This window comes from Phocoena sinus, chromosome 8 (genome assembly GCF_008692025.1).
Source record: "Phocoena sinus isolate mPhoSin1 chromosome 8, mPhoSin1.pri, whole genome shotgun sequence".
NCBI classification, from domain to species: Eukaryota; Metazoa; Chordata; class Mammalia; order Artiodactyla; family Phocoenidae; genus Phocoena; species Phocoena sinus.
In genome coordinates this window covers 62,210,970-62,236,863 of record NC_045770.1, presented here as the reverse complement: position 1 = coordinate 62,236,863, position 25,894 = coordinate 62,210,970, and the positions used below count along the sequence as shown (strand labels likewise).

Genomic DNA, 25,894 nt, shown 5'->3' with positions numbered 1-25,894 from the left:
AGGGCTCCTGTCTCAGCCCCACGCCACACCCCTGATCCTCACTCCTTTCCCATCTCCTGTGTCCCGAGAGGCACAGAGCCCTGACAGTCTTTGACACTCCAGGTTACAAATAAGAATGAAAGTCGGCAGTGACTCTGTAAGGGCGCAAAAAGCCTATCACAAGTGCTCTAACTGCCCCTGCTAGTGACGGGCTCTGGCAGTCCACAGATAGACTCCTCTGAGAATTCCACCAGGAACTGAAGAAGTGATGTGCACTGTAGCTAGCACCAGTCCCCCGCACTGTGAAGTGGTTCACAGGTTCTACGGTCTCCCGTAGGGATTAATTTTGAGCCCAGGAAACAGTCTTCCCTTCTACGGCCCAAGGACATAGGTGTCCTCAAGGACCTGCAAATTAGGAGGGCCCTAGGCTCTCCTTGAGTATACCACCCAGAGGCCCTGAAGCTTAGATTCAGTCCACAGACCCTGTCTTGTTCCTCCCCTCCGGCAGGATCTCCAACAGACTGTCCCTTCATCCCCTGGGGCCCTCCTGCCTCTCTATGGCTGCCCTGCATGTTTACTTAGACTCTCCTGACTGGCCAGGGCAGCAGAATCCACACTGGGTGAGGCTCTGGTCTTGGTCTCTCAGGATGGCTTTGCAGGGAACAGAGCTGCCTGCTCTGGGAGATGAGAGGAAGCTCTCTGCCTGGAACCCACGCTCTCTGGTGTCCCTATTCCCAGGGGCTCAGGTTCTCTTCGTTTCCCAAGAGCAGGAGGGACTAATCCTTCATGGACAAGCTCATCCAAGCATGACACTTGCTTCCTTGGTGCCCCTGTAGCACTTGATGTAGATGATAACGCCTATGACTGTGCACTTCAGTGATTAGTTTACATGCCATCTTCTCTCTTATGGTCTATAAGCTCTTCAAGGAAAGGAAAGGTTTCTTACATCTATATTTTCTCTATCTAATATGGCATTGGCCCCACAGAAATGTCACTTAGAGAATGCAATTTATTTCTGAGAGAATGAGTTAGTAAATAAAAAAGAGGGTGAGTCACTGAGTAAGGATGAGTGGGGGAAGAATAAATGAGAAGGAAAGGATGGGGGAGTGAGTGAATGAATGAGGGTGGGAGGCAGAACCACAGTCCACTGCCTCCAAGCATCCACGCTCTTCCTCTACCTTGCAACGAGAATCCTGCTTTTTCAGTTGGGCACATTGCCACTGACAAAAAGAATACACTTCCTACCCTCCCTTGCAACCATACGTGTCTGTATGACTAAGTTCTGGGACTAATTTAAATGGAAGTAGCAGTGTTGCATAAGACATCAAGGAAAACCCTTTAAAAAGGAATGTGTGTGCTTTTGGCTCTTGTCTTCACCTTTCTATGGCCTGGGAGATATGTGATGGTTGGAGCTTAGCAGCCATATTGCTCCATGAGGTGACCTCAAAACAAACAAACAAACAAACAAAAAAAAACACCTCACACTGGGACAGGGAAGCAGAAAGACAGAAGTCTAGATCTCTGTCAGCCACAGAGCCACTTTAACAGCCTAGACAACCTTCCTAGACAACATTCCTCTGGACCTTTTTTATGTAAGAGAGAAATAAATTTCCATTTCACTTGTTATTTTGTGGTTTGTTGACTTGGGGGTTTTTATCATATACAGTTGATACTAACCAGTTTGCCCAGAATCATAGGTTCATGCTACGGCCAGTCTCAGAATCCATGCTTCCTCTCTCCCGGTCTCAAGTTTTTTCTGATGCTAGCTGTAAGTCACTCTATGATGGCCTGGACCTCCACACTCACTCAGATCCTGCAGACGTCCTCCAAATGTCAACCCAAAGCCACAACATGAAATAAGAGAATCTTGATCTTTTTCGAAAACAATCAAAGTAACAGATGATCCCTGATCAATGTTCAAAACCTACCAGACTGGCAGGGAGCACAGACTCAATCTCAGATTGAATGCAATTCCCAACAAGCGGTCCCAGGAAATGCAACCAGGGAAACACATCGATGACCATAGACCCTGGTACACTCACATTTTTGGTGGCTCCTGCATCTCAACAATAAAGCCTTTATTCTTCTGCAAAGAGGAGCATGTGGGAGTAGGGTCTTACCTCCACCAGGGAATGCCAGTGTGCAATGGGCTTGCGCGGATATGACAACATTTCACTCCAGTGGTCTCTGCCCAGCCTCTCAGTTTCATTGCCTACTTGACACACGCCGATGATCTCATTGTGACCTACACTGTGAAAATGGTGCACAATAGTTTTTTCCTTAAATTTTGGTATGTAAGAGCAGCAACTACTCAGTTAAACTGACAGAGGAATTAGGGAAGGGGTGGTCCTTTTCATTCCCTAATTTAAAACTACAGGCCAAGCTTAATAGCCACTAAGACTCGGGTTACAATATTTCACTCGGGGCACAGAGAGGAAGACCAGAATCTGGCCCTCACACAGCTCAGCTGTTGGAACACTGGCATGACTTAGCTTGTTCCCAAGAACCTGTGCTGGAAGAACTCCCTGCTGCATGCAAAGGATGTCACCTCTGGTTCTGGAACAAGGCTGACCTCAGGCCTCCAGATCCATGTAATGAAAAGGGGGCCATCTGAAAAAAGTTTCTTGCACTAATGGCTGCTTCATTCCTGCAAGAGGGAACCAAGTATGGGTAAGGGAGAAGCTCCGAGTCTGTCAGCTGTAGCCTTGAGCTCACAAAGGGGGCAGAGTGGAGGAGGCTCCTGGATCATCTCGCAACCCCTCTCTTTAGAGAACATGTTGTCTTTTTGTGCTCTTCCCTCCTTCCTTGCAAGCCCAGCTTTGCTTCTTTGACCCAACTTGAGTTCCCTACTGCAGAAATACTCAGCTCCTTTAATACTTAGCTAGTATTTCTGAAACATCCCTGGGTAGATCTCTGCCTTGGACCATTTCTTTTTTCCTTAACGGTTTTTGGTTAGAAGTCCTTTGCATATATCCAGAATGACATGGCCCATCCTTTAACTCTCTGGGATCCAGATTCACAGACTTCTTCTCTTTCTTTTTCCTTCCTACAAGGATGAGGGATTTTTCTCCTATTTGTGTATAGGGAGCAAGGGGGAGACAAGGGTGGGGAAGCAGTGTGAAGGATACTGGATTCTATGCTCATTAAAATCAGTTGCATGCAGAAGCCCCACGAATTCTGCCATGGATTTTTCCAGGCCAGATTCATGAGTTTACTGAGAATTAAACTGAAGCAGAGCTCACATAATCAGATTTGTCGATGCGGGAAACTTGGCAATAGCTTGAAAAATACTGGCCCAGCCTTCCACGGCTGGTGGGCAATGTCCCCTCCTGTGGCCCGACACTATTTGTGTTGTGTGTCGTCCAGAGGAGACAAGATGAGGTCTACTGCCCAGCGTGGGCTATCACACCCATGGGCAGCTGAGCCAACCCACGTGCTCCCTGGGTTGCAAGACGATTATGCTTCACCCAGGCATCTCTGGAAAGAGTGTTCAGGGCATTGAGGCTGCCTTTCTGACATTTCAGGGGTCTGTGGGAAAATTTTCAGCTGCAAATAATACTGTAAGATATTAGAAGTCAGACTTTTTTTTTTTTTTTTTATAATTGTGCCCAGACCATGTGGGAGGTTTCCAATTAAAAACAGACTTTGCATTTCAGTCTAATGACTAGTTTAACATGTATAATTCCCTGTTGGTACTTCCTCTGCATATTAAAATGACTGTTTTTCAAATCTGTCCTTTAAATACACAATTGGCTACAATGCAGGCTATAAATATCTCTTCTGTGCTGTATTAATTAGAAAGTCGAGCATCTTATACATTTTAATGTACCCTGTCATCCATACTGATTCTAGCATTTTCAAGAGAACATTTCTGTGTTTGCTTTCAGACTTACGTGGATAGAAACGATCTTTATTAAACACATTGGGAGAAGAAAAAAAAAAAGAACAAAATTATGTATTTAGAAATGTTGATGGTCTGGCTAAAGTAATCATTCTGCTGTTTTGAGTGGAATCTTTCTGATAAAGGCCAGGTAGGATTGCCAGAGAGAAGATTATGATCTGTGGGGTCACAGTTCTCTAAGGTGAGATTCTGAGGGGTGTACAGGGATGGAGAGGGGAAGAAGTAGAGGAGGAAGGAGAATGGAGGAGGAGAAAGAAAGAAGAAATGGGAGAGCTTAGAGGCACTTCGGTAATCTGACTCTACTCCATTGCTTGTAAAATGGTGACTCCTTGTCAATCAGCTCTCAGTGTGCTGCCCACCTGACTCTCTTCCTGTGGCTGCACTAAGACACCAGCTAAGAGTCTACAGCTGGCACCCCCCGTGCCCCAACCCTGGGCATAGCGGACTTGCAATGAGAAACAGCTCTAGGCCTCTCACCGGTCGTAGTCCATGACCGCTATGGACAAGTAGATTTGGTCAATATTCTCGGGAGGGACGTCAAAGACTATGGCTTCGTTGTAAACAGGGTTCAGAGTGTTCCTCTTGGTGGACGTTTTCCTCTTCTTCAATCGTCTGCCGTCAGACATCAATGAGACTTTCACGTAGGGATCTGTACAGACCATGAGAAGCAGAGGTACTGTGAGGATACATGCAGATTTAGGCCAGCAGTTTCGTCACGGCAGACTTTCAAGGACCGTGGTATACAGAACCCCTTTCTCTGCCTGTGGACTGGAGTTTGAGGATTTTAATTAACACGATGTCTGGGCAGGGACTGGAGTTGGGATAACTGAGTCATTCATTCAGGAAAAAGCACAGGACTCTCTCCCCTCAAAATGAGTGGAATTTAAAAATAGTGTGAAAACACGTTACCGAATTAGATTAGGATCCAGGACCTGCTTGGCTGTCACAGGAAGGGAAATGCAAAGCCATTTCCAAAGCATGGGGGAAAAGCTGCAGGACCTGACTTGGAGCCACCTCGGGGAATCTTTTTCTAAAAACCAGGTCTTTAGGAAAGGGAGAAGCTAAATTCCTAGAGGACTGGGAAAACTTGGGGTGGGGGTGGGTTTCCTTCAGTGCAGGGGCCTCAAGCCCTAGAGCTGCCTGCAGTCGGGTTGCAAAGGGAGAAGCAGTTCAGCAGGGAGAGAAAGGACACAGGCTTGCTTGTGGTGCCATGGGATGGGGTGACAGGTGGCAAGGCTGGACTCTGCTTCAGGTGGAACTTTCTTGGTTTCACCTCACTGTTCTGCTCAGTGGGGAGTCCTTCTTGCTTCACCTGCCTAACCACGTGTTGCTCTGACACCCATACACTGTCTGGGGCGACTTAGAGGGCCAGAAGAGGCCATATCTTTTTTTCTGCTTGAATAAAACACTGGCATCCAGGAAGCAAAATATATTGCATCTTTTGATTTCAGTGACCAAAAGCCAGTGAACTGGGGGTTTTGCGACCACATTTTGGGAGCCCCTGAAGAGGTGGCTTGTGAACTTGTATAAAAGGAACTGCATATCAGGGTATTTTCTGTTAGGGTTTAGAATTTAAGGCTACATGCTTGATTCACTGGAAAAACCAAACTGCATAGTTCACTGATGGACCTTTTATATAAGGATATTGGATATCAATCTTCTAAAAGCCTGAGGTGATGACGATTGCCTGTATGTGAGGAAAGACCCAATTAGATAAGCTATGTCAGCATGTGCAAACTGTAGGTCCAGTCCACAATTATGTGAAGGAGAAGACCTAAGAGAGAACAATGGTAATAATAATGAGAGCTAACACTGAGGAGCATTTAGTGCGTGCCAGGCACCGTTCTTAGGTGTCATATGTGTTAACTCACTTAATCCTGTAACAACCGAAAGAGCCAGATACTATTATTGTCCTCATTTTTACAGATGGGGAACCTAAAGCCCAGAGAGATTAAGTGACTTGCCCAAGGTCACACAGCTATTAGGTCCAGGACTAGGATTAAATTTAGGCAGTTTGGTTCCAAAGTCCATGCACTTTATTACTCTACTGGAAGCTTCATAAGGTGCTACATAAGAACGTAGGAAGAAATCTGCATTTGAGCTTGTCCCACCTGATGCTCCCGTTATGTCCATTGCCTTTAAATTCCTTGCTTTTATAATGGTAATGGTCAGCCTGCCAGCCGTGGGAAGATAGCAGAGGGAAAACATCAGCTCTCCAAGATCCACGTTGTCCTGTTGAGAGAGCACACACTGAAGCATTAGAAAGTGTCCTCAGCCTGGCGCACACAGAAGCACGACAGGGCAGCATTGCAAGGGGCCGCACTGCTCCTTCCCTTCACGTAGTCAATCAGATGAAGGAGAATAAATGACTGCACTTCGGGAGCGCCCTCCCTAAGGAAGCACACTCATCTTTAAATGGCAGAGCTGGGGACACCATCCAGGGTTCTGCCCCTCTATCCAGCTACCTGCAGCCCTGCCCAGCATCACACAGGTCCCGCGGCCCACAGCAGCCCCCAGAGCAGAAGCCCCCAAAGCCTTAACTATCCCCTAGGGAGCCCCCTGTGTGGCTCCACTCATATCCCCATCACATCCGCTCAGAGCCCGCAGGACAAAGCTACACAAAGAGCTGCCCCACAGTGCTGGGCTGCCCCACTGGCAGCCCAGACAGGCTCTGCACACAGCCCCCCCATAGCCTCGTGCACTCTCTCAGACAGGTCTCCGTGCAGCCCCTTGGAGACTCCCAACCCCCATTTCCTACATAGCTTTTCCCCGACAGTTTTACCCACAGGCCTCACATAGCCCGCAAAGTCCTCCAGTCACCGTCCATGTGCATTCTTCCCCTATAGCTCCACACACCTCCCTACAGAGACCCCCCCACCCCGAGTTTGCTGCAATACCTCCGTACACTCCTGCAAACACTCCCCCCCCATCCCAGCACGCGCACGCACACGCACACACCCCTCCACCCACCAGAGCACCGCACGCAACCTGGTCACATGCAGCTTGTGCGGACCAGCACGTGACTCCACTGGACCCTGCAAACACCTCGTCCCACAGGGCTCTCGACGAAGACCCCGCAGCAGCCTGAGAGTGGCAGCCCGCGACAGCCCTGGACACACCTGGACACCTGCCAAGCCCCTGCGCAGTCTCCAGGCATGAAGAGAGAGGTGGGGACCCAGACCCCGCAGGCCCCCAACGCCTGACCCCCCTGGCTCCCACTTTGCTGCAGCTCTTGCCTTCTCTCTATGTGTATCTAAGAAGCCCCATTTCCCTCTGCTGGGGAAAACATCTCCTGGGGTAGTGTGCAGTCATTCCAATAGGTCAGAAGACACAATTCTCTTTCTCCTTTTTAGCCCAGGGAAAGTATAACCAGAAAGGAAAAAAAAAAAAGCCAGTTCATTTACTTTCAATTTCTGTGATACCTGAGGTTATCGAGCTGGGTGTCTGTGTCTAATTAATACAGTTTCATACTGACAGTGCTCTGGGGAGTCCGGTTTTTGCCCACAACATCCACAGCCTCCCCTCCCCTCCTTGATTCTCCAAGGATGCTACTATTTTTAGAAGCACAGATTGAGCTCTGTAAGGTCACCTCGCCCAACCTCCCTCCTTGACCGCTTCTGCAGGAGGATGAGGCGAAGGGAGTCTGTTTAGTCGCTAAGGCAGATGGATCGCTCTGTGTCCTCGAGCTCTCCCTGCTTCATGTAAATAAATGACCTCTCCTCGCAAGCATGTCAGGCTCTTCTGGTTCCTGGAGCCCTAATATCAAGAGACCCAGGTAGCTGGGCCTTTCCCCCTGGGGTGGAGGTGTCACATGGGGCAGGTGCTGGACTGCTTTGTGCTCCCGGGTTCCCAACTGCAGGAGTAGGGTCTGCTGTTACTGAAGGATCTGACCCAGCTTCCTGCTGGTGGCGGAGGAGAAAGAGGAGGGACAGCTGTCCCCATAAATTATCTTTCCCCCTCTATACTCCCTGGCCTATTCCTTTGCCCTTGGACCTTTCCTGTGTGCCTTAAGCAGAAAGGCCCAGACACGTGTTCTTCTCAGAGGACTTTTCACTGCACCTGGCTCAAGCCCCCTCTCCTCTCATCCTGCCCTAATAATCTTGGTTTTACAAAGTAAAACAGGAGGAACCAAAACCATGCCTAAGAAGCTTCATCATCATTTTTGCGGCATACATTTTCTGAGGGCCCACACCGCACAGGCTCTGTAGGGCTCAAGATGTGATGATGCAGTCCCTGCCCTCAAGACCAAGGCACATAACTGAATGTAACGTGTCAAGCTACTTTTGCCCTAAGTACATTTTTCCCCAACGTAAACTTCATTCATAAATATTTATATGATATTGCTGTTTGCTCACGAGTTAAAAGGAAAAAAAATTGCGCTTCAGATTTGGTCATATATTCAGAATATGAACTAGGGCAAAAGTCCACTTTCGTACTTAAAAAACCCTGAGCAAATTAAAGAAAGATTTATTAAGGGGAAAATCCTTGGTTTGATTTCCAAGTGTTTTAAAAATAAATGATTTAAAATTATCTAAATTATGAAGGTAAAAATGATAAAATTCAAATACAAAAGTATTTAAGTATAATCGTAAAATATGTCCTTTTCTTATGTACATACCACCTAAGTCACGCCTTTCCCCAGAGTAACACTGTGGATAATCACGCACATTTTCCTTTTCATCCATCATCCATCCATCCATTCATTTATTCACTTATTCTTCTAACATTTGTTGTGGTTGTGGTTGCTGAACACTGCTCTCGTCCAGGTGCTGAGAGCTGTTTTTGCCGTGGTGAACAACAGATGTGGTCCCCTGAGAAGTGATGGACTTGCTGGGATACGGAACAGAAGTTGATGGCACCTAATGCTAACCCTGCTTTCTCCCCCTCAGCTGATGCTGATTTGGGGTTAAGAATCTGTAGATATGGATGTTTATAAACATTCCTTAATTCAGTGGTTCTCAACCAGGAGCAATTTTGCTCCCCTAGGGCACATTTGGCATTATTTATAATTGTCACAACTGGGGAGGCAGTTGTGTTACTGACGTCTCGTAGGTAGAGTCCAGGGATGCTGCTAAACATTACAATGCACAGGGAAGCCCCTCACTACAATGAATTATCTGGTCCAAAATGTCAATAGTGCCAAGGTTGAGAAACTCTGTCTTATACAGAGGTGCTTATATTGTTAGTAAAAATTTTTCCAGAATGCTGATAAAAGTCAAATACAAAAGAGTCGTGGAGTGTTTGGCTTCTTTTCCAGCTTGACAGAAATCAGATATGCAGAGGGGCCCTGGGGGGTACAAGTGGAAGGAAAATGTCACACAAAGAAATGCTACATTTGCTCCTGGCTTTGTGTGGCCAAGTTCCGTATTGTTGGCAAGATATATATATAGGGAATTTATAGCAAGTGTGTGTGTGTGAATTCTCTACCTGCCAATCTGTAAACTCTTTCTGTGGTATGTTTGCCTGTAGTGGTCTACGATAGCTCTAGTTTTTGTCTAACTAGCACACTTTTGCTTTCCTGTTCTTGGGTTCTTCTGGTGAAGTCCTTCCTAGTTCCATGAAGTTCTAGAAGGGCTGCAGCAGGAATTCAGACTGACCAAAATATTCATGCCCCTGTCCACTACTGTCTGTTCAGGGGTGAGTATGTAACCCAAGCAGGGAGATTCAGTCTTCCCTGGGACTGAAAAAATCAATATTGAGAAAGAGAAATTTTAATTTTATTGGGGTTATTCACTGGAAAGATAAGAAATTAGAATTGTTGTAAGGTTCTTGTACTGTATATACTATAAGTAGTAATAATATCACTTTAAGTTAGGCTGTGTATATTAAAGACATATACTATAAACCCAAAAGAAATGACTAAAATAATACAAGGATTTATAGTTAATAAGCCAACAAAAGAGATAAGATACATGCTTTAAAAATATTAAGTTGATCCAAAAGAAGGCAGAAAAAACTGAAAAGGGAATAAGACCAGAAGAGACAAATATGATAGAAATAGAAAACAAATAGTAAGCTGGTAAATTTAAACTCAACTATTCCAATAATTACATTAAATATAAAAGATCTAAGCATCAAAATAAAAGCAAAGATTAATTCAATAAAATAGCAAGACCCAATATTATGCTCTCTACAAGACATTTAAATACAAAGATATAAGTATATTAAAAGTAAAAGAATAAAAAAAGATACGCTACACTAACACTAATAAAAAGAAATCTGCAGTGGTTAAATTAATATCACACAAAGTATAGGTAAGAGCAATGAATATTACCAGGGACAAAAAGGGTCATTTCACTATGATAAAGGGGTCAATTCATCAAAAGCACATAACAATTCTAAATATTTATGTACTTTATAGCATACTGTCAGAATACATAAAGCAAAACCGGATAGAATTGTGAGGATAAACAAGTTGTAGTCAGAGATTTGAATACTTGAACAATACTATCAACTAACTTGGCCTAATTAGGGGCATTAAAGAAACACCCTACCAAACAGCAATAGAATACACATTCTTTTCAAGTGTACCCAGAACACGGAACAAGATAGACCGTATTACGGGCCACAAAACAAGTCTCAATTAAATATGAGAAGATTCAAAGTATATTTTCTGGTTGCAATGGAAATGAATTAGAAATCAATAACAAAAAGATATCTGCAAAATCTCTAAATATTTGGGAACTAAGTAACTTCTAAATAACCCATGGATCAAAAGGGAAATCAAAAGAGAAATTACAAAGTATTTCGAACTAAACTGAAATGAAAAAACAACAAAAATTTGTGGATACAGCTAAAGCAGTACTCAGAGGGAAATTTATACCACTAAAATGCTTATATTACACAAGGGGAAAAGTGTCAATTCACTGGCCACCGCTTCCACTTCAAGAAACCAGCAAATAAAAACAAATTAAAAGCAAAATAAGCAAAAGAAAGGAGATAATAAATATTAGATAGAATAATGTAAAGGTGTATATTTTAAACCATAGAGTAGCCACCTAAAGAACCAATAAGTACATGTAATAAGCCATTACTGGAGATAAACTGTAACCATAAAAATACTCAATTCAAAAAAAGGCAGGAAATAAGAAAAAAAGAAAGTACGTACAGGTGGAACAAATAGAAAAGACAGATTTAAACACTACCATATTGATAATTACTTTAAATGTATATACCTGATAACTTCAATTGAAAGGACATAAATTTTCTGATAGGATCATAAAGCAAGACCCAACTACATATGCTGTCAACAGGGAATCCACTTAAAATATGACAGGGGACTTCCCTGGTGGTGCAGTGGTTAAGACTCCACGCTCCCAGTGCAGGGGGCCCAGGTTCAATCCTTGGTCCAGGAACTAGAGCCCACATTCATGCCGCAACTAAGAGTTCGCACGCTACAACTAAGGAGCCCGGGAGCTGCAACTAAGGAGCCCGTCGGCCGCAACTAAGGAGCTCACATGCCCAACTAAGGAGCTGGTGAGCCGCGACTAAGGAGCCTGCCTGCTGCAACTAAGACCTGGTGCAGCCAAATAAATAAATTAACTAAAAAATATATCACGACAAAGATAGGTTTAAAGGAGGAAAAAATTAGGCCATGTAAACAAAGCTGGAGTGGATATATTAATATCAAGAAGATTTCAGAGCAAGGAATGTTACCAGGGAGGAAGGGAGTATTTCATTGACAAAGGCTAAAATCATCAAGAGGGCATAATCTTAAATGCACATGTTTCTAATAACAGAACTTCAAAATATATTAAACAAATCTGATGGAATTAAGAGGAGAAACAGGCAAACCCACAAGTGGAGTTAAGAGATTCCAACACTGTCTATCAGTAATTCATTGAACAAGGAAGCAGAAAAGAAGTAAAGATATAAAAGACTTTAACAGTATTATTGACCAACCTGACCTAACTGATATTTACTCTACCTATTAATACTCCATCAAACAACAGCAAAATGCACATTCTTTTCAAATATACACTAAACATTCAGCAAGATAAATCATATTCTGGGTCATTAAAAAATTCTCATTAAATCCAAAATGAATGAAATCATAAAATTAAACAATACTCTTCTAAATTACCTATAGATCAAAGAAAAAAACCGTAAGGGATATTAAAGATTTTTTTTTTTTTTTTTTTTTTTTTTTTTTTTATGCGTTACGCGGGCCTCTCACTGTTGTGGCCTCTCCCGTTGCGGAGGACAGGCTCCGGACGCGCAGGCCCAGCGGCCATGGCTCACGGGCCCAGCCGCTCCGCGGCATGTGGGATCCTCCCAGACCGGGGCACGAACCCGTGTCCCCTGCATCGGCAGGCGGACTCTCAACCACTGCGCCACCAGGGAAGCCCTTTTTTTTTTTTTTTTTTTTTTTTGGCGGTACGCGGGCCTCTCACTGCTGCGGCCTCTCCCGTTCCGGAGCACAGGCTCCGGACGTGCAGGCTCAGCGGCCGTGGCTCACGGGCCCAGCCGCTCCGCGGCATGTGGGATCCTCCCGGACCGGGGCACAAACCCGTGTCCCCTGCATCGGCAGGCGGATTCTCAACCACTGCGCCACCAGGGAAGCCTTTAAAGATTATTTTGAACCAAATGGTAGTGGTTACATGACTATATACATGTGACAAAACTTGTACGCTTAAAATTTGTTAATTTTATTGTATGTAAATTAATGGGGATTAAAAAATTCTGAAAAGACATTTTACAGAGGACTGTATTTTTGTCTTCTAGTTTTACTGTCCTGAATTCACAGAATATGTCTTGATGGTTTTAACCGCTGAAAAAATTATCCTATACTATCCCATTCATTTCTGCTCAAATATGTCTGAAAATAATGCCTAGGCTCTACTTGTAGGGGACATATTTCTATATGTCTATTAAATCAAGCTTGTTAATTTTGTATCCAAATCTTCTTCCTCTTGGAATTTATTATGATTTTGTCCTTTAAAATATGGTTTCTTCCCATCCTACTGTTTCACAGCCAAATTATTAGCAAACATTTAAACTATGGTTAAAATATTTATTTCTCTGCTCACTGCAGTTTCATAAAACCCATATCATCCCCCACTCTTAGATACATTTTTCATTTTCCTTGTGTATGTCCTTGAGTACTGTTTTTCCAGGGAGGGTTCACAGGTAGTTAAAGTAATCTTTATTATGCTCTTATTCTTTTATTTTTTTTTAAATAAATTTATTTTTGGCTGCGTTGGGTCTCTGTTGCTGCGTGCAGGCTTCCCCTAGTTGTGGCAAGCAGGGGCTACTCTTCGTTGCGGTGCGTGGGCTTTTCATTGCGGTGGCTTCTCTTGTTGCAGAGCACGGGCTCTAGGCATGTGGGCTTCAGTAGTTGTGGCACGTGGACTCAGTAGTTGTGGCTCACAGGCTCTAGAGTGCAGACTCAGTAGTTGTGGTGCACGGGCTTAGTTGCTCCGTGGCATGTGGGATCTTCCTGGACCAGGGCTCGAACCCATGTCCCCTGTATTGGCAGGCAGATTCTTGCCACCAGGGAAGTCCCTGTGCTCTAATTCTTAAAAGAAAGTTAGCTGGGCACAGAATTTAGGTTAAAAATATTTTACCTTAGAACCTTTTATTTTGTCACAATATATTCTAGTACTTCATGTTCCAGCTAGGGTGTTTGATGCCATTCTTTTGTACATTTTTTCCCCTCAAGGAGGTTTTAAGATTGTCTCTTTGTACTTTTACTTTGTACTTGTACCTTCTGAAATTTCCCCAAAAGGTACGGATATCTTGTTTTCACTGATTTTGCTTGGTCCTCAGTGATTGATGTTAATTGGAATTTTTTTTCCTCTTGCTTTAATCTCTTTTTCTCCAGTGATCAGCTGATCTGTTTGTTTACTTTGGACCTTCTCTTTCATGATGTTGGTTTTCTAGGACATCCCTAATTGTCTTTATTTATAACTGAAGGGTCAAAGCAGAAGTCTTTTACAGCTCATCATTTTGAGAGGAGCCTCATGAGGCAGTGGAGGCAATCTCATATTTTCATCTGATATATATAACTGAACATTCTGAAGAATTATTCTTTAACACTACTTGCATGATATTAACATCGCCAAAAGTATTGAACGTTGGTTTGTTTGTTTGTTTTGCGGTATGTGGCCCTCTCACTGTTGTGGCCTCTCCCGCTGCGGAGCACAGGCTCCGGACGCGCAGGCTCAACGGCCATGGCTCACGGGCCCAGCCGCTCCACAGCACGTGGGATCCTCCTGGACCGGGGCACGAACCCGTGTCCCCTGCATTGGCAGGTGAACTCCCAACCAGTGCGCCACCAGGGAAGCCCTGAACTTTGGTTTTATAGTAGGTTACAGAAGTTAGGCAAAGAGAATCATAATCAACAGACTTTTGATACCCCAGTCTCCTCAATATTTTCTAAGTACCACTGTACTGGGGGGTCCTCAAGACCACCCTCAGGTCTGATGATTCATAAGAAGGACGCACAGGACCCAAAAAAGCTGTTCTACTCACAGTTACGGTTTAGTACAATAAAAGGACCCAGATTTAAATCAGCAAAGAAAAACAAATTACATAGGGTGGAGTCCAGGAGAAACCAGGCATGAGTTTCCAACTGCCATTTTCCAGTGGAGTCACACAGATAGCACTTAGTTCTCCCAGCAGTGATGTGTGACAACATATACAAAGTATCACCAACCAGGGAAGCTCACCTAAACCTTGATGCCCAAGGTTCTTACTGTGCGTGGTACAGAGTACCCACATGACTAACCTTAGCAGGTCAGTCTTTACTCCCTTCATCAGAGGGGGATCAGCGTAGCCCAGAGCCCTAGGTGAACAAAAACAAGTGTCCATCATAAATCACACCATTAGCAAAAAATATGTGGTGTGGTCCAAGGTCTGTTATACAAAGAACTCCTATCAGTCAGGATATTCTAAGGGCTTAGAGGTTATCTTTCAGTCAAGGACTAGTCCTTTCTTTGGAATGTGCAGGGTAGGGTTTAGGCACCCCAAGCTTACTGAGTCAATCCTTTACTATACATACACCAAGCCCTTATTTCAGCTTGCCTTTTCACACACATTTTCCTGTACTGAAAAGGGGAGAGGTTGTGGTCCATACACTTGTGCACCTAACCATCACACATCCTCACACAGAGGTCAACAGTTGATGCCATAGAAGACATCCGGAAGGAGGTTAGTTAACTGCAGGGCGTGGCAGAGATGTTAGATACGATGAGAGCTGACCATAATGTAACTAAGCTAGAACTCTGTAATAAAAAGATAACTAGAGGGTTTCTATATGTTTGGAAACTAAAAAATACACTTCCAAATAAACCATCATTCCAAATAAAAATCACAATGAAAATGAGAAATATATTGAACTGGATGCTAATAAAAATTATACGTTTCAAAATATGTGGAATGCTGTGATACTGTGATTTATAATAAGAAATATATATATTTGGTTTTCTTCCTTTTTCCTGACACAGGGTTCCTGACACCCTTGTAAATTCCTAAGTGATAAGAAGTACTAGGAGCATCTTTTGTTCCAGTGAGGCAACTGTCGGGGTGCTCCTTGATGGCTTCTGGATGGGAACTGGTCACCAAAAAGACCAAGCCATGATTAGAAGCTTGAAATTTTCAGCACCAGCCCCCATTCTCCAGAGATGGGAGAGGGCTAGAAATGAAGTTAATAATTGACCATGAGGAAGCCCCCATAAAATATCAAAAGTATTGGTTCCAAAGAGCTTCCAGGTTGGTGAACACATCCATATACCAGGAAGGTGACATACCCGCAACTCCATGGAGACAGAAGCTCCTGTGCTCAGGACCCTCCCAGACCTCACCCTACGTATCACCTGTACCCTTTATCACATCTTCTAATAGACGGTAAAGCCAGTAAACGTTTCCCTGAGTTCTGTGAGCTGTTCTGGCAAATAATCGAATCCAAGGAGGAGGTCATGGGAACCTCTGATCTGTAGCCAAGTTGGACAGAAATTGTGGGTAACCTGGGGACCTGCTACTTGTGACTGGCATCTGAAGCCAGGGGCAGTGTCATGGGACTGAGTCCTTAATAAGGTAGATAGTGTCAGAACTGCAGGACACCCAGCTGGTCTCGCAGAATTGCTTGGTATAGGAATAACCCCAACATGTTTGGTTTCAGAAGTGCTGTGAGTGCGGTAGCAGTATGAGAGTAAAAGAGAAACACACAGGACCCACACAAATCCTTAAAAATCAGATTAAGGGAAAAACCTTTTAGCTTTAAACACATAACATGGAACAAAATAAGGCTGATTAACAGTGATCAAAGCATCTATCTAAAGAATTTGGAAAAAGAACAACAAATTAAACCCAAAGTAAGTAGAAGGAAGGAAATAATAAATTTAAGAGCAGAAATTAATGAAATAGAAAACAAATATATTAAAGAAAATCAACAAAGCCAAAAGTTACCTTTGGAAAGGCTAAATAAAAACTGCTAACCTTTGTTAAAACAGATAAAAAAGAGGGGGCAAGAGAGAAAAGGCAAAAATAACCATGTCATTGTTGAAATGCAACACATCTATGGATCTTTACTAAAAGCATTAAAAAGAGAATAAAAAGATTTTATAAGCAACTTTACACCCACAGATGTTAAAAATTAGACACAATGTACACGTTTTTCAAAACACAAAACATAAAATCTATATAAGAAGAATTAAAGACTCCAAATTTCTATGGCTCATTAAAAAAAATTGAATCTGTAATTAAACACCTCACCATAAAGAAAATTTCTGGCTCAGCTGGGTTCACTGGTGAATTCTATTAAAGTTTTATGGAACAAATATAGCCAATATTATGCAAACACTTTTAGAGAAGAGAAAAAGAGGGAACACACCCCAATTTATTTTTTGAAGATATCATATTTTGGGTACCAAAATTGGAGGTAGCCATTACAAGAAAGGCAAAATTACAGACCAATTTCACTCATGAAGCGAGATTTTTAAAAAACTGAACAAAATATTAGAAAACAGAATGCAGAAAAACATGAAAATGATAATATATTACTCGTATATGTTTTATCTCAAGTTCATAAGGTTAATTTAACATATGAAGTTTTAAAAATATAATTGCCCATAGTAACATAATAAAGAGGAAAAGTCATATAATTATCTAAGTGAACGTAGAAAAATATGATAAAAATCAAGCATCTATTTATGATAAGAATTTTTAACAAACCAGATATGGAAGAGGAATTTGCTTATCTGATGGAGGGCCTCTAAAAACAAGGCTGCGGCACTGGTGCACGTACTGGTGAAATGTGCAAAGCTTCCCGGTTAACATAAGAAATAAGCCACATTACTACTCCTATTCTACACTGTACTTGAGGTCCTGGCTAGGGAAGTAAGGTATGAAAAAGAAATAAAAGGTATAAAGTTTTGACATGAAGAATTCATTCTGTCATTTATTGTTAGATGATGCTCTGTGTAAAGAAATTTTTTTTTTTTTTTTTTTTTTTTTTTTTAATGCGTTACGCGGGCCTCTCACTGTTGTGGCCTCTCCCGTTGCGGAGGACAGGCTCCGGACGCGCAGGCTCAGCGGCCATGGCTCACGGGCCCAGCCGCTCCGCGGCATGTGGGATCCTCCCAGACCGGGGCACGAACCCGTGTCCCCTGCATCGGCAGGCGGACTCTCAACCACTGCGCCACCAGGGAAGCCCAAGAAATTTTTTAAAACCTGGGGAATTCCCTGGAGGTCCAGTGGTTAGGACTCTGCACTTTCACTGCCAAGGGCCTGGGTTTGATCCCTGGCCGGGGAACTAAGATCCCACAAGCCGTGCGGCGTGGCGAAAGAAAAAAAAAGAAAGAAAAAGAAAAGAAAAGAAAAATTTAAAACCTACAGGTAAATTATTAGAATTAATAAGCATGTTTCTTGGGGCTTCCCTGGTGGCGCAGTGGTTCAGAGTCCACCTGCCGATGCAGGGGACACAGGTTCGTGCCCCGGTCTGGGAAGATCCCACATGCTGCGGAGCGGCTGGGCCCGTGAGCCATGGCCACTGAGCCTGCGCGTCCAGAGCCTGTGCTCCGCAACGGGAGAGGCCACAACAGTGAGAGGCCCGCGTAATGCAAAAAAAAAAAAAAAAAAAAAAAAAAAAAAATAAGCATGTTTCTTGATGATTGGTAGATTGATGGATATGACATAAGTAAAAAAAATAGATTTCATTTTTATATACCAGAAAAAACAGGTTAAAAAAAAATCAGAAAAAAACCCTCACTTAAAATAGCACCAGAAAACATCAAAACCTTGGAATAAATTTACCCCAAAATGTCCACTATTTCTTTATAGAAAAAAGATAAAGCATTACTGAGTAAAGTTAAGGAAGGTCTAAATAAATGAACAGATATACCATGTTCACAGATTGGAAGAACTCAATATTATACAGATATTCTCCAAACTGATCTACAGGCTAAATGTAATTCCAATCAGATTACAATTTGACAAACTGATTTTAAATTTAATTTGGACACGCAAAGTGCCTAGAGCAGTCAAGATTCTCTTGAAGAAGAACAAATTGGGAGATCTTACTCTACTGGATAGGAAAACTTAACTAGAATGCTACTGGACTAGTGTAGTATTTGTGCAGGGCAAATAAACCCATGGAGTTGTATACAGAGCTCAGAAACTGACTCATGCATGTATGGACATTTGTCTTATGTACCGATTCTCTTCATTTGCCTCTCCACCCACTCCCTGCTCTATGCCCTTAAAGGCTGTCCTCTACAGAAAGAAAGAAAATCTGATGTATTTATGAAGAGACTTAAAACATCTGACAGAGTTTGGGACAAGTTACTGATAGGCACAGGAACATACACACAGCAAATAAAACCAAGATAATTCATTTGTAGGTTCTTCATTCAACAAATACTGATGGAATGCAATTATCTGCCAGGTACTCTTCAGGGTGCTGGGAATCCATCAGAAAACCACAGGCAAAAGTCGTTTGCCATCGTGAGTCATATTTCTTATGTGTGAAGCTTGATAATGAGCAAAATAAATTATATACAGACACACACGTATATATACACATACACACATACATATAATAACACATGTATAATAAAATACAGAGAAGAAAAAAGTCGAGAAGAGGGATTAAGTAGTGTTGAGGAGTTAAATAAAATGTTAAGTGGGGAAGGCTTCACAAAAGAGTGCCTTTTTGAGTTAGGACCTGGAGAAACAAGGTGAGAAAGCCAGTATGCGGCTAACTGGAGAGATTCCACGCAGACCAAGGAGCAAGTGCAGATGCCCTGAGGTGGGAGTGTACCTGCTATGTCTGCAGAAGGGAAAGGAGATAGTGAGACAGGCAGAGAGTAACAATGGTCAGGTCACAGAGGTTGTGAGGGACCAGATCATTCAGGTTACCAAAAGAATTCTGGCTTATGCTCTGAGTGGGAATGGAAGTCATTAAAAGGACTGAAGCAATAAAGTAGCACAATGTGAGTAACAGGATCACCTCTGTGTTGAGAACAGACTGAGGGGACAAGGGTAGCAGCAGCGCCATCAGTCAGGAGATTACTGCAACGAACCTTGTGAGAGGTGATGTGGCTTGGTCCAGAGAAAGCAGTGGTGAGAGGTCATCAAATTTTGAAGATGAAACAACAGGATTTTCTAATAGATTAAATGATAGAAAGAGAGTAGTCAAGGACGATTCCAGTATATTTGGCCTGAGTTAACGAAAAGGTGGAACTGCCATTAACCCTCATTTCTAAATGGTGAGGGAGAAGGCACTGGGCTATGGGAGAGACCAAGAACTCAGTTCTGCATACGTTATATGTACAATCCAAATGGGGATGTCAGGTAGCCAATTAGATATGAGTATGGAGATCAGGGGGAAGAGGCAGGCTAGAGATACAAATGACCAACTCCTGGGGGAACAAAGAATGTAATCACACTACACGGCTCAGCTATAAACTAAGTTTATGCAATAATGATATAGATATGAATAACTATCTCTACAAATTTATGATATTACTATTTTGAGAAGATGGAAGAGGAAAGAGTGTGTGTGTTTGTGCAGTGCATTTATGAGCTAAATCTTCAACTTCCACAATAAAATTAAATAGAAATCTAAATCTAAAACTAAATAAAATAGATCATTGAAAAAATATAGAGGTATACTTTGAAATAAACAGCTCAAAGTATGTGCTTGGAAGAGTGGGAATTGAGGCTGGGGGCATAAAACATAAAGAGGGCTTGTTATTTAAAGGCCCTGAAACCTGGACATATAGTACAACAGAATGAAGCTGAGTTCAAGTCTTAGCGCCTCCCTATTATTAATGCAACCTTAGATAAGCTACATAATTCCTCAGTTCTCTGCTCTCAGTTTCCTCATTTGGAAACTAGAATTAATATCTAAAGCCCAGGGCTGTTAAAAAGATTAACTGAGAAAACCTGCACCTGCAGTAAATATGAGGTGCCTATTATTACGACAATTGATTACATGTTTCTCACTCTCACTGGCCTCTGTACTCTTCCAGGGGAAGTCCCATTTATCCATCTCTCCTAGTGGCTGACACTTAGGAGTAGTTTAGTCAGTACTTCTCGAATTGATGCACAAATGAAGAGGAGGTGCAAGGGTTCTTGGACATCTGCTGCAGCCCCAGTAGCCTAGCTTCCTCGAGACTTTGGGTCAAATTTCCAGGAAGCCACCAAGCTATGGGACATTTGGTCACCACCCACCCTGATATTCCCCAGCACTACTGACTCACTGAGAAATCCTGTTCTCACAGAGTCTCTTATAAAAACAAAAACCCTTGCAAGATAAAGCAGCAAGAAGTCATTATTTATCAAGTGGAGAGGAAATCCCAGTTGCAGCATCTCCCTCGTGTCATTAATTCTCACTAACAATTACACTGATGGCCCAAACCTGGCCCACCTGTAACATGGGCGCTGGTAACGATTTGGTCATTCAGTTTTCCCAGAAACTCCAACTGTATTCCTGATGCTTGCCCCAGACATGACAAAATTGGCAAAAACACCTCTTTTCAGTGACAGATCCTACCAATAATTAGCATGCACTGTTAAAGTAACTGTTGATTGCACTTTATTTATAGATATTAACATGATTAATTGCACTGGAAGTGTTCCTGGAGGATGACGCTCTCAGCTGGTGCTGGGGCACAAGTAAAACCCCTCAGCCCTCACAGGGAACTGCGAGAGGACTGCCATCAGCTCACTCCTTTTCCTTTTCTGAGTCACTCTCTCAAATGATTCTAGATCTAATTCCATAGGACTGGCCCTACGTTAGAAAGTATTACTCTGACTAATGATATGCTCAGCTAGGAATGGACAGGAGAATAACATCCCATACATGTAAAGCACTTTACGGCTGAACAAAAACATTCACATCACTATCTTATCTGATCTTACCCAATTCCCTGGCTTAAAATGCCACTTTTGTATGGACAACTCCAACATTTATATCTTCATCCCAGCCTCTTCCCTGCATTATAAACTCATATACCCAAGTGCTTTCTTTAGGTGTCTAGTTAATTGTCTAATAGGCATCTCAATCTTAGTATTTCAAAAATGGAGCTGATTTCCTTCTCCTACCCCTAGACTTCCTACCTGTCTTTTTCATCTCAGTTTGGTAAACACATCTTCCCAGAAGCTCCCCAAATCTGGTAGTCATCAAATTTACATTCCTCTTCTCTTACCCTCCCACATCTGCAAGTCATGTTATTTTTCCCTTCAAAAATATCTAGAGTCTGTCCAATTTTCTCCATCTCTATGCTGCTACCCTATTCCAAAATACCATCACCCCTCTCATGTAACTCCTGCAGAACCATGAAGACAAAAGGAGAAGTGAGTCCATGAGTCAGGATGGCTGCTGTGATATGCTCATATCATATGATGCTATATGGCTCACAGCTGCTCAAGCTGGAAGGAAGCCTCCCTGCTTGCTTACATATCTTCATGCTTCATGCCCTGCAACATGACTGAGTCTGGGATTCCCAGTCTGGACAGGTGCACTGGTGAGGACTCAGAGGACTGGTTCTACCTGTGGAGGGGACATCGTGCACAGTTCCTGACCTCCCCACATGATTGGGGCTTCCCCTCAGAGGCTTCTAAGAGTATGACCTAGGGGCTGGAGAGCTCCCACACAACTCTACTACACAAGAAGCCGGCGGCTGTATCCTAGAATGGCAAAGGCAGATAGCATTGATGATAATAATAACACAAAGAAGAGGGAATTTCCTGGCGGTCCAATGGTTAGGGCTCCATGCTCTCACTGCTGAGGGCCCGGGTTCAATCCCTGGTCAGGGAACTAAGATCCCACAAACCGTGCAGTGCAGCAAAAACAAACAAACAACAACAACAACAAAAACTACAAAGAAGAACTTAATGGTAATAAGAATGATAACAGCTCAATCTGAGCAACTTCTTTGCCTTCCTGTGAAAAAGAAGTGGCTTTGGCTGGTCTTGAATGATAGGACGGCTGGAGATTTGAGCATTTCATATTTCAAAACACTACCCAACACAGCCAGGGAAGAAGTGGTGCCCTTGGCAGACACGCTCCTCTGTGACGTACTCAGCCAACCATGTCTCACCGAGGGCTTTCTCGGTGCTCAGCTTTTCTTAGCACTAGACGGTAAAGGGAAAGCTTGGTGACTGGCTTGTGCCCCATAGGAACTGACTGCCTAGGACGACAGGCAGCGCTTCACCACAGACTGTGGTCAGGGCCTTACCAGGCAAAGAGGAAGACCACAGACCCAAGAGTAGAGAGAGGGCTGTGCCCTCTACCTGGGAAAGTAAGTTTGCTGCTCATCTCAGAAATCGTATCAGGGTTAATTATTTTAAAAGTATTGTTCCGAAGGCCCTAAAAACATCATTGAGTCTTCATGGGTTCATTAAAAGCAGGTGATAATAGACTAACATCACTTCCTTTTTTGATTTGGGTTATTTGACTCACGTATCATGGCACTCTTGTAGGTGCAGTAAATGTGGACCTCGGCCCAGCATCTGGTAAGCTCCCTCCTGATCTCCTCATAGATGATCTGGATAGATTTAGGCGAGATGACAGTAAAACATGGCAAATTCATATCCAGTTGGACAACCATACATAAAGGTGCTGACTATGATTCAACAACTTGGGTATTATCCAGTCCTGTGACTTTATCAATAACTTAGAAGAAGACAGAATTTGAGCATGACACGTAGGCATAATGAGTACACTGGACTCCAGAATCGAGATCCATAAAAATCCTGACAGGTAGGTGAGATGGCTAAAGCCTAACGATATGTATCTATCAAGATCAATTATTTCAGTGCCTAAAAAGTCCATAGTGCAACCTCTGAAGTAGATGCAACCTAACACATGTGAACGCAAAAGGCTTTATGGTTTAATCTTGTTTTGAATCAAAATGTGACGTAGCTACCAGAAACTAATTTTGCTTTAGGCTGCATCAATAGAGATACAGTCTAGGGAGGGAGGTTATACACCAGCCACAACACATCCGAAACCTGAATTCTGCTCTGGGCGTCTCCATTTTAGAGATATGTAATCACCTGGAAGATGGTGAGAAGAGCGACCACCATGGGAGGGGGTCAGGATTACATGAGGAACGATGAGGAACTGTTAAGCTTTCAGGAAAAGATTCAAGAAAGATGAGATTCTTGTCAGCACATATTTGAAGTGGGGTCACATAGAAGAGGGACTAAACTTGTTCTTAATGGTTCCAAGGTTTAGAACCAGGGCCAACCAGGGGAAGGCATAGGAAGACTTAGAATATTCTCCTCTATCACAGTCCACAGTCTGTTTGTCTCTGAAGGAGGCAAATTCCCTGTCTGTTCAGCTGGTGTCTCTGCTTTAGGGAGGAATGGAGTGGTTGGAAAACGTAAAGCCTTTCCCAGCCCTGATATGCTGCAGTTCCCTGATCTCAGACATCAGCTGGTAGGCAAGAGGAGGCAATCAAGTTCTGGAGGAAGGAAACTGTGTCAGAAGTGTGATGAAGGAGATAGGATTTGGTGGCGTGTGCAATTGTGTTTGAGGGGAAGATGTGGAGAGACTAGGAGGTCAGAAATGGTGAGGGCTGTTGACTAAAAATGCTTAATTCAGCACCTTAGGAACATGTATACTTTAAAAGGAGACATGGAAAACAGGAGGCGAATTCCAAATCTTGGTGCAACGAGCACAAGAATTTTGCGTATCAGAGTCTTGCTGAGACTTCTTCTTCTTTCTCAACACGCTGCCCTAATAAATTCTTCTAGATTCACACATGATTTTTTTCAAACTCCTATTTTCCCAGGGAGCATGTCTTGTCAAAGACTGTCCTTGGTGAAAACAAAGACAGCAAATTTCAAAAGTTAAAGGGCTACAGAAAAGGCTTTAGTATTTAATTTGAAGGTAAAATAATCTACTCTGAAAAGACATTTTATAGATCCATCAATCCTTAATAGAAAAAAAAAAAAGGAACTGGAGATGAAATTTGGGAATATGAGAGCACCCTCAGAAGCTTGGGCGCTGTGTGGTGGTTCCGGCTGCTATACAATGTGTTTCACTGGCTTTCGAAGAAAAAAAACCCATTAAGATGTGTTGGAAAAAATTATGAATTCACCGAGCATCTAAGCTTCTTTGTCATCCTGAACATCTCCATCAAAACTAAAAACAGTTTAGGGGAGACAGGAGGATGAGATTTTCTAGGAAAGATGCCCTCTAAAGAGAAGTGTAACAGTCAGTGAATTAAACCAACAAGCTCAGTGGAATGAACCATCGTAAAGAAAAACACATTAATTTTATTCTACCATGGATGGAGACCTGTTCCACAGATAATCCCAGGACACAGGGCGTTTTTAACCTTTTATTGGAGACAAGTACTGGGATCCCACTTCTCTTCTGTCCACATGAACTGTTCCTCCATTCCTATTACCACTCTTAGAGCTTAGTGCATGGGTCACCAAGCCATTTCATTTGACCTCCAAAATGTGTCTTGATTACAACTCTTCCTATCTGCCTTGGTCCCCGAAAGATTAGTCGGGGGTAATTCTACCTCTTCCAATCCATCCTTCACATAAACACAGATCTGACCATTTTGTTTCCTTGCTTAAATCCTTTAATAGATCCCAGATGCTTTTAGGTTCAAATGTGAACCTCTTAGCATATCCTATGAAAGACAACTTCTCCAGCCGTCGTCCTGTTATTTCTCCTACCTAACATGTCCAATTCTCCAATCAGTCTGAACTAGTTTTTACTCCCTACACATACCTTACCCTTTCATTCCTTTGTGTGCTGTTTCTTCTTCCTGAGCAACTCTGCTCACTTCTCTGCTGGCAAAATGGTTTTTTTGAGTCTTTGAAGACCCAGCTTACGAGTTATCCCTTCTGTGCAGCCTTCATGTCTCTCCAACCCTGTGCTCTCTGCTCTGGCAGCCCTTTGTCCACATTTCTATTACTACATGAAATTAGAGATACTTGTTTTAGACGATGAGATGCTGAAGGCAGGAGCTATACTTTCTTCCTTTTGGCACTTTTATCTGGGGCCCTGGCCATTTCACAGAAGAGAACCCTGGGTCAGAGAGGTTAAGTAACTTTCCCAAGGTCACACAGCTAGCTAGTGCTGAAGCCACACCCCAAGCAGGAAGCTTGACTGCAGAGCCTACAGCACTCCCAAGTGGGGAGCCCTTGCATACCTCAAGAGAATCTTAGGGGATGGGGAAGGGGATGGTGGCCAAATTCTCTTTTTTGTGTGTGGTGGAGACTTGAGGAAGCTTGGAGCTGCTGAGCTGGGAACTACAAGCCTCCAGATACTTCCCTTGGTCACACATTTCCACCCTCAGGGCTGACCTTCTCACACCTTTCATCAGCAGGAACTTGCTTTTGCCTTTGCAGCTAGAGGGGAAAAGAGAAAAAAAAGAGAGAGAGAAGCTACCTTGACTGGATCCTATTTAAGAACTAGGTCAAATGGAGCTTTAGCAAAAGAGTGTCTGCCTTTCTTTCACACATAAGCATAGACCGTTTCCCTCCACGTCCACTAAAATTTTCTAATACTCTTTAGGGAAATAAGAGATCTTGTTACAATAA

At 43.1% G+C, this 25,894-nt stretch overlaps 1 protein-coding gene across 1 annotated transcript in view; it reads right to left on the bottom strand.

The window, feature by feature from the left end:
• SYT9 (synaptotagmin 9) overlaps positions 1-25,894 on the bottom strand; it is a 187,175-nt gene that overhangs the window by 43,490 nt on the left and 117,791 nt on the right. The window contains exons 4-6 of the mRNA XM_032642080.1: positions 5,992-6,112; positions 4,358-4,529; positions 2,100-2,229 (exon numbers count right to left, since the gene is read on the bottom strand). Coding sequence (XP_032497971.1) covers positions 2,100-2,229; positions 4,358-4,529; positions 5,992-6,112 — 423 coding nt within the window. The remainder of the gene's footprint in view (positions 1-2,099; positions 2,230-4,357; positions 4,530-5,991; positions 6,113-25,894) is intronic.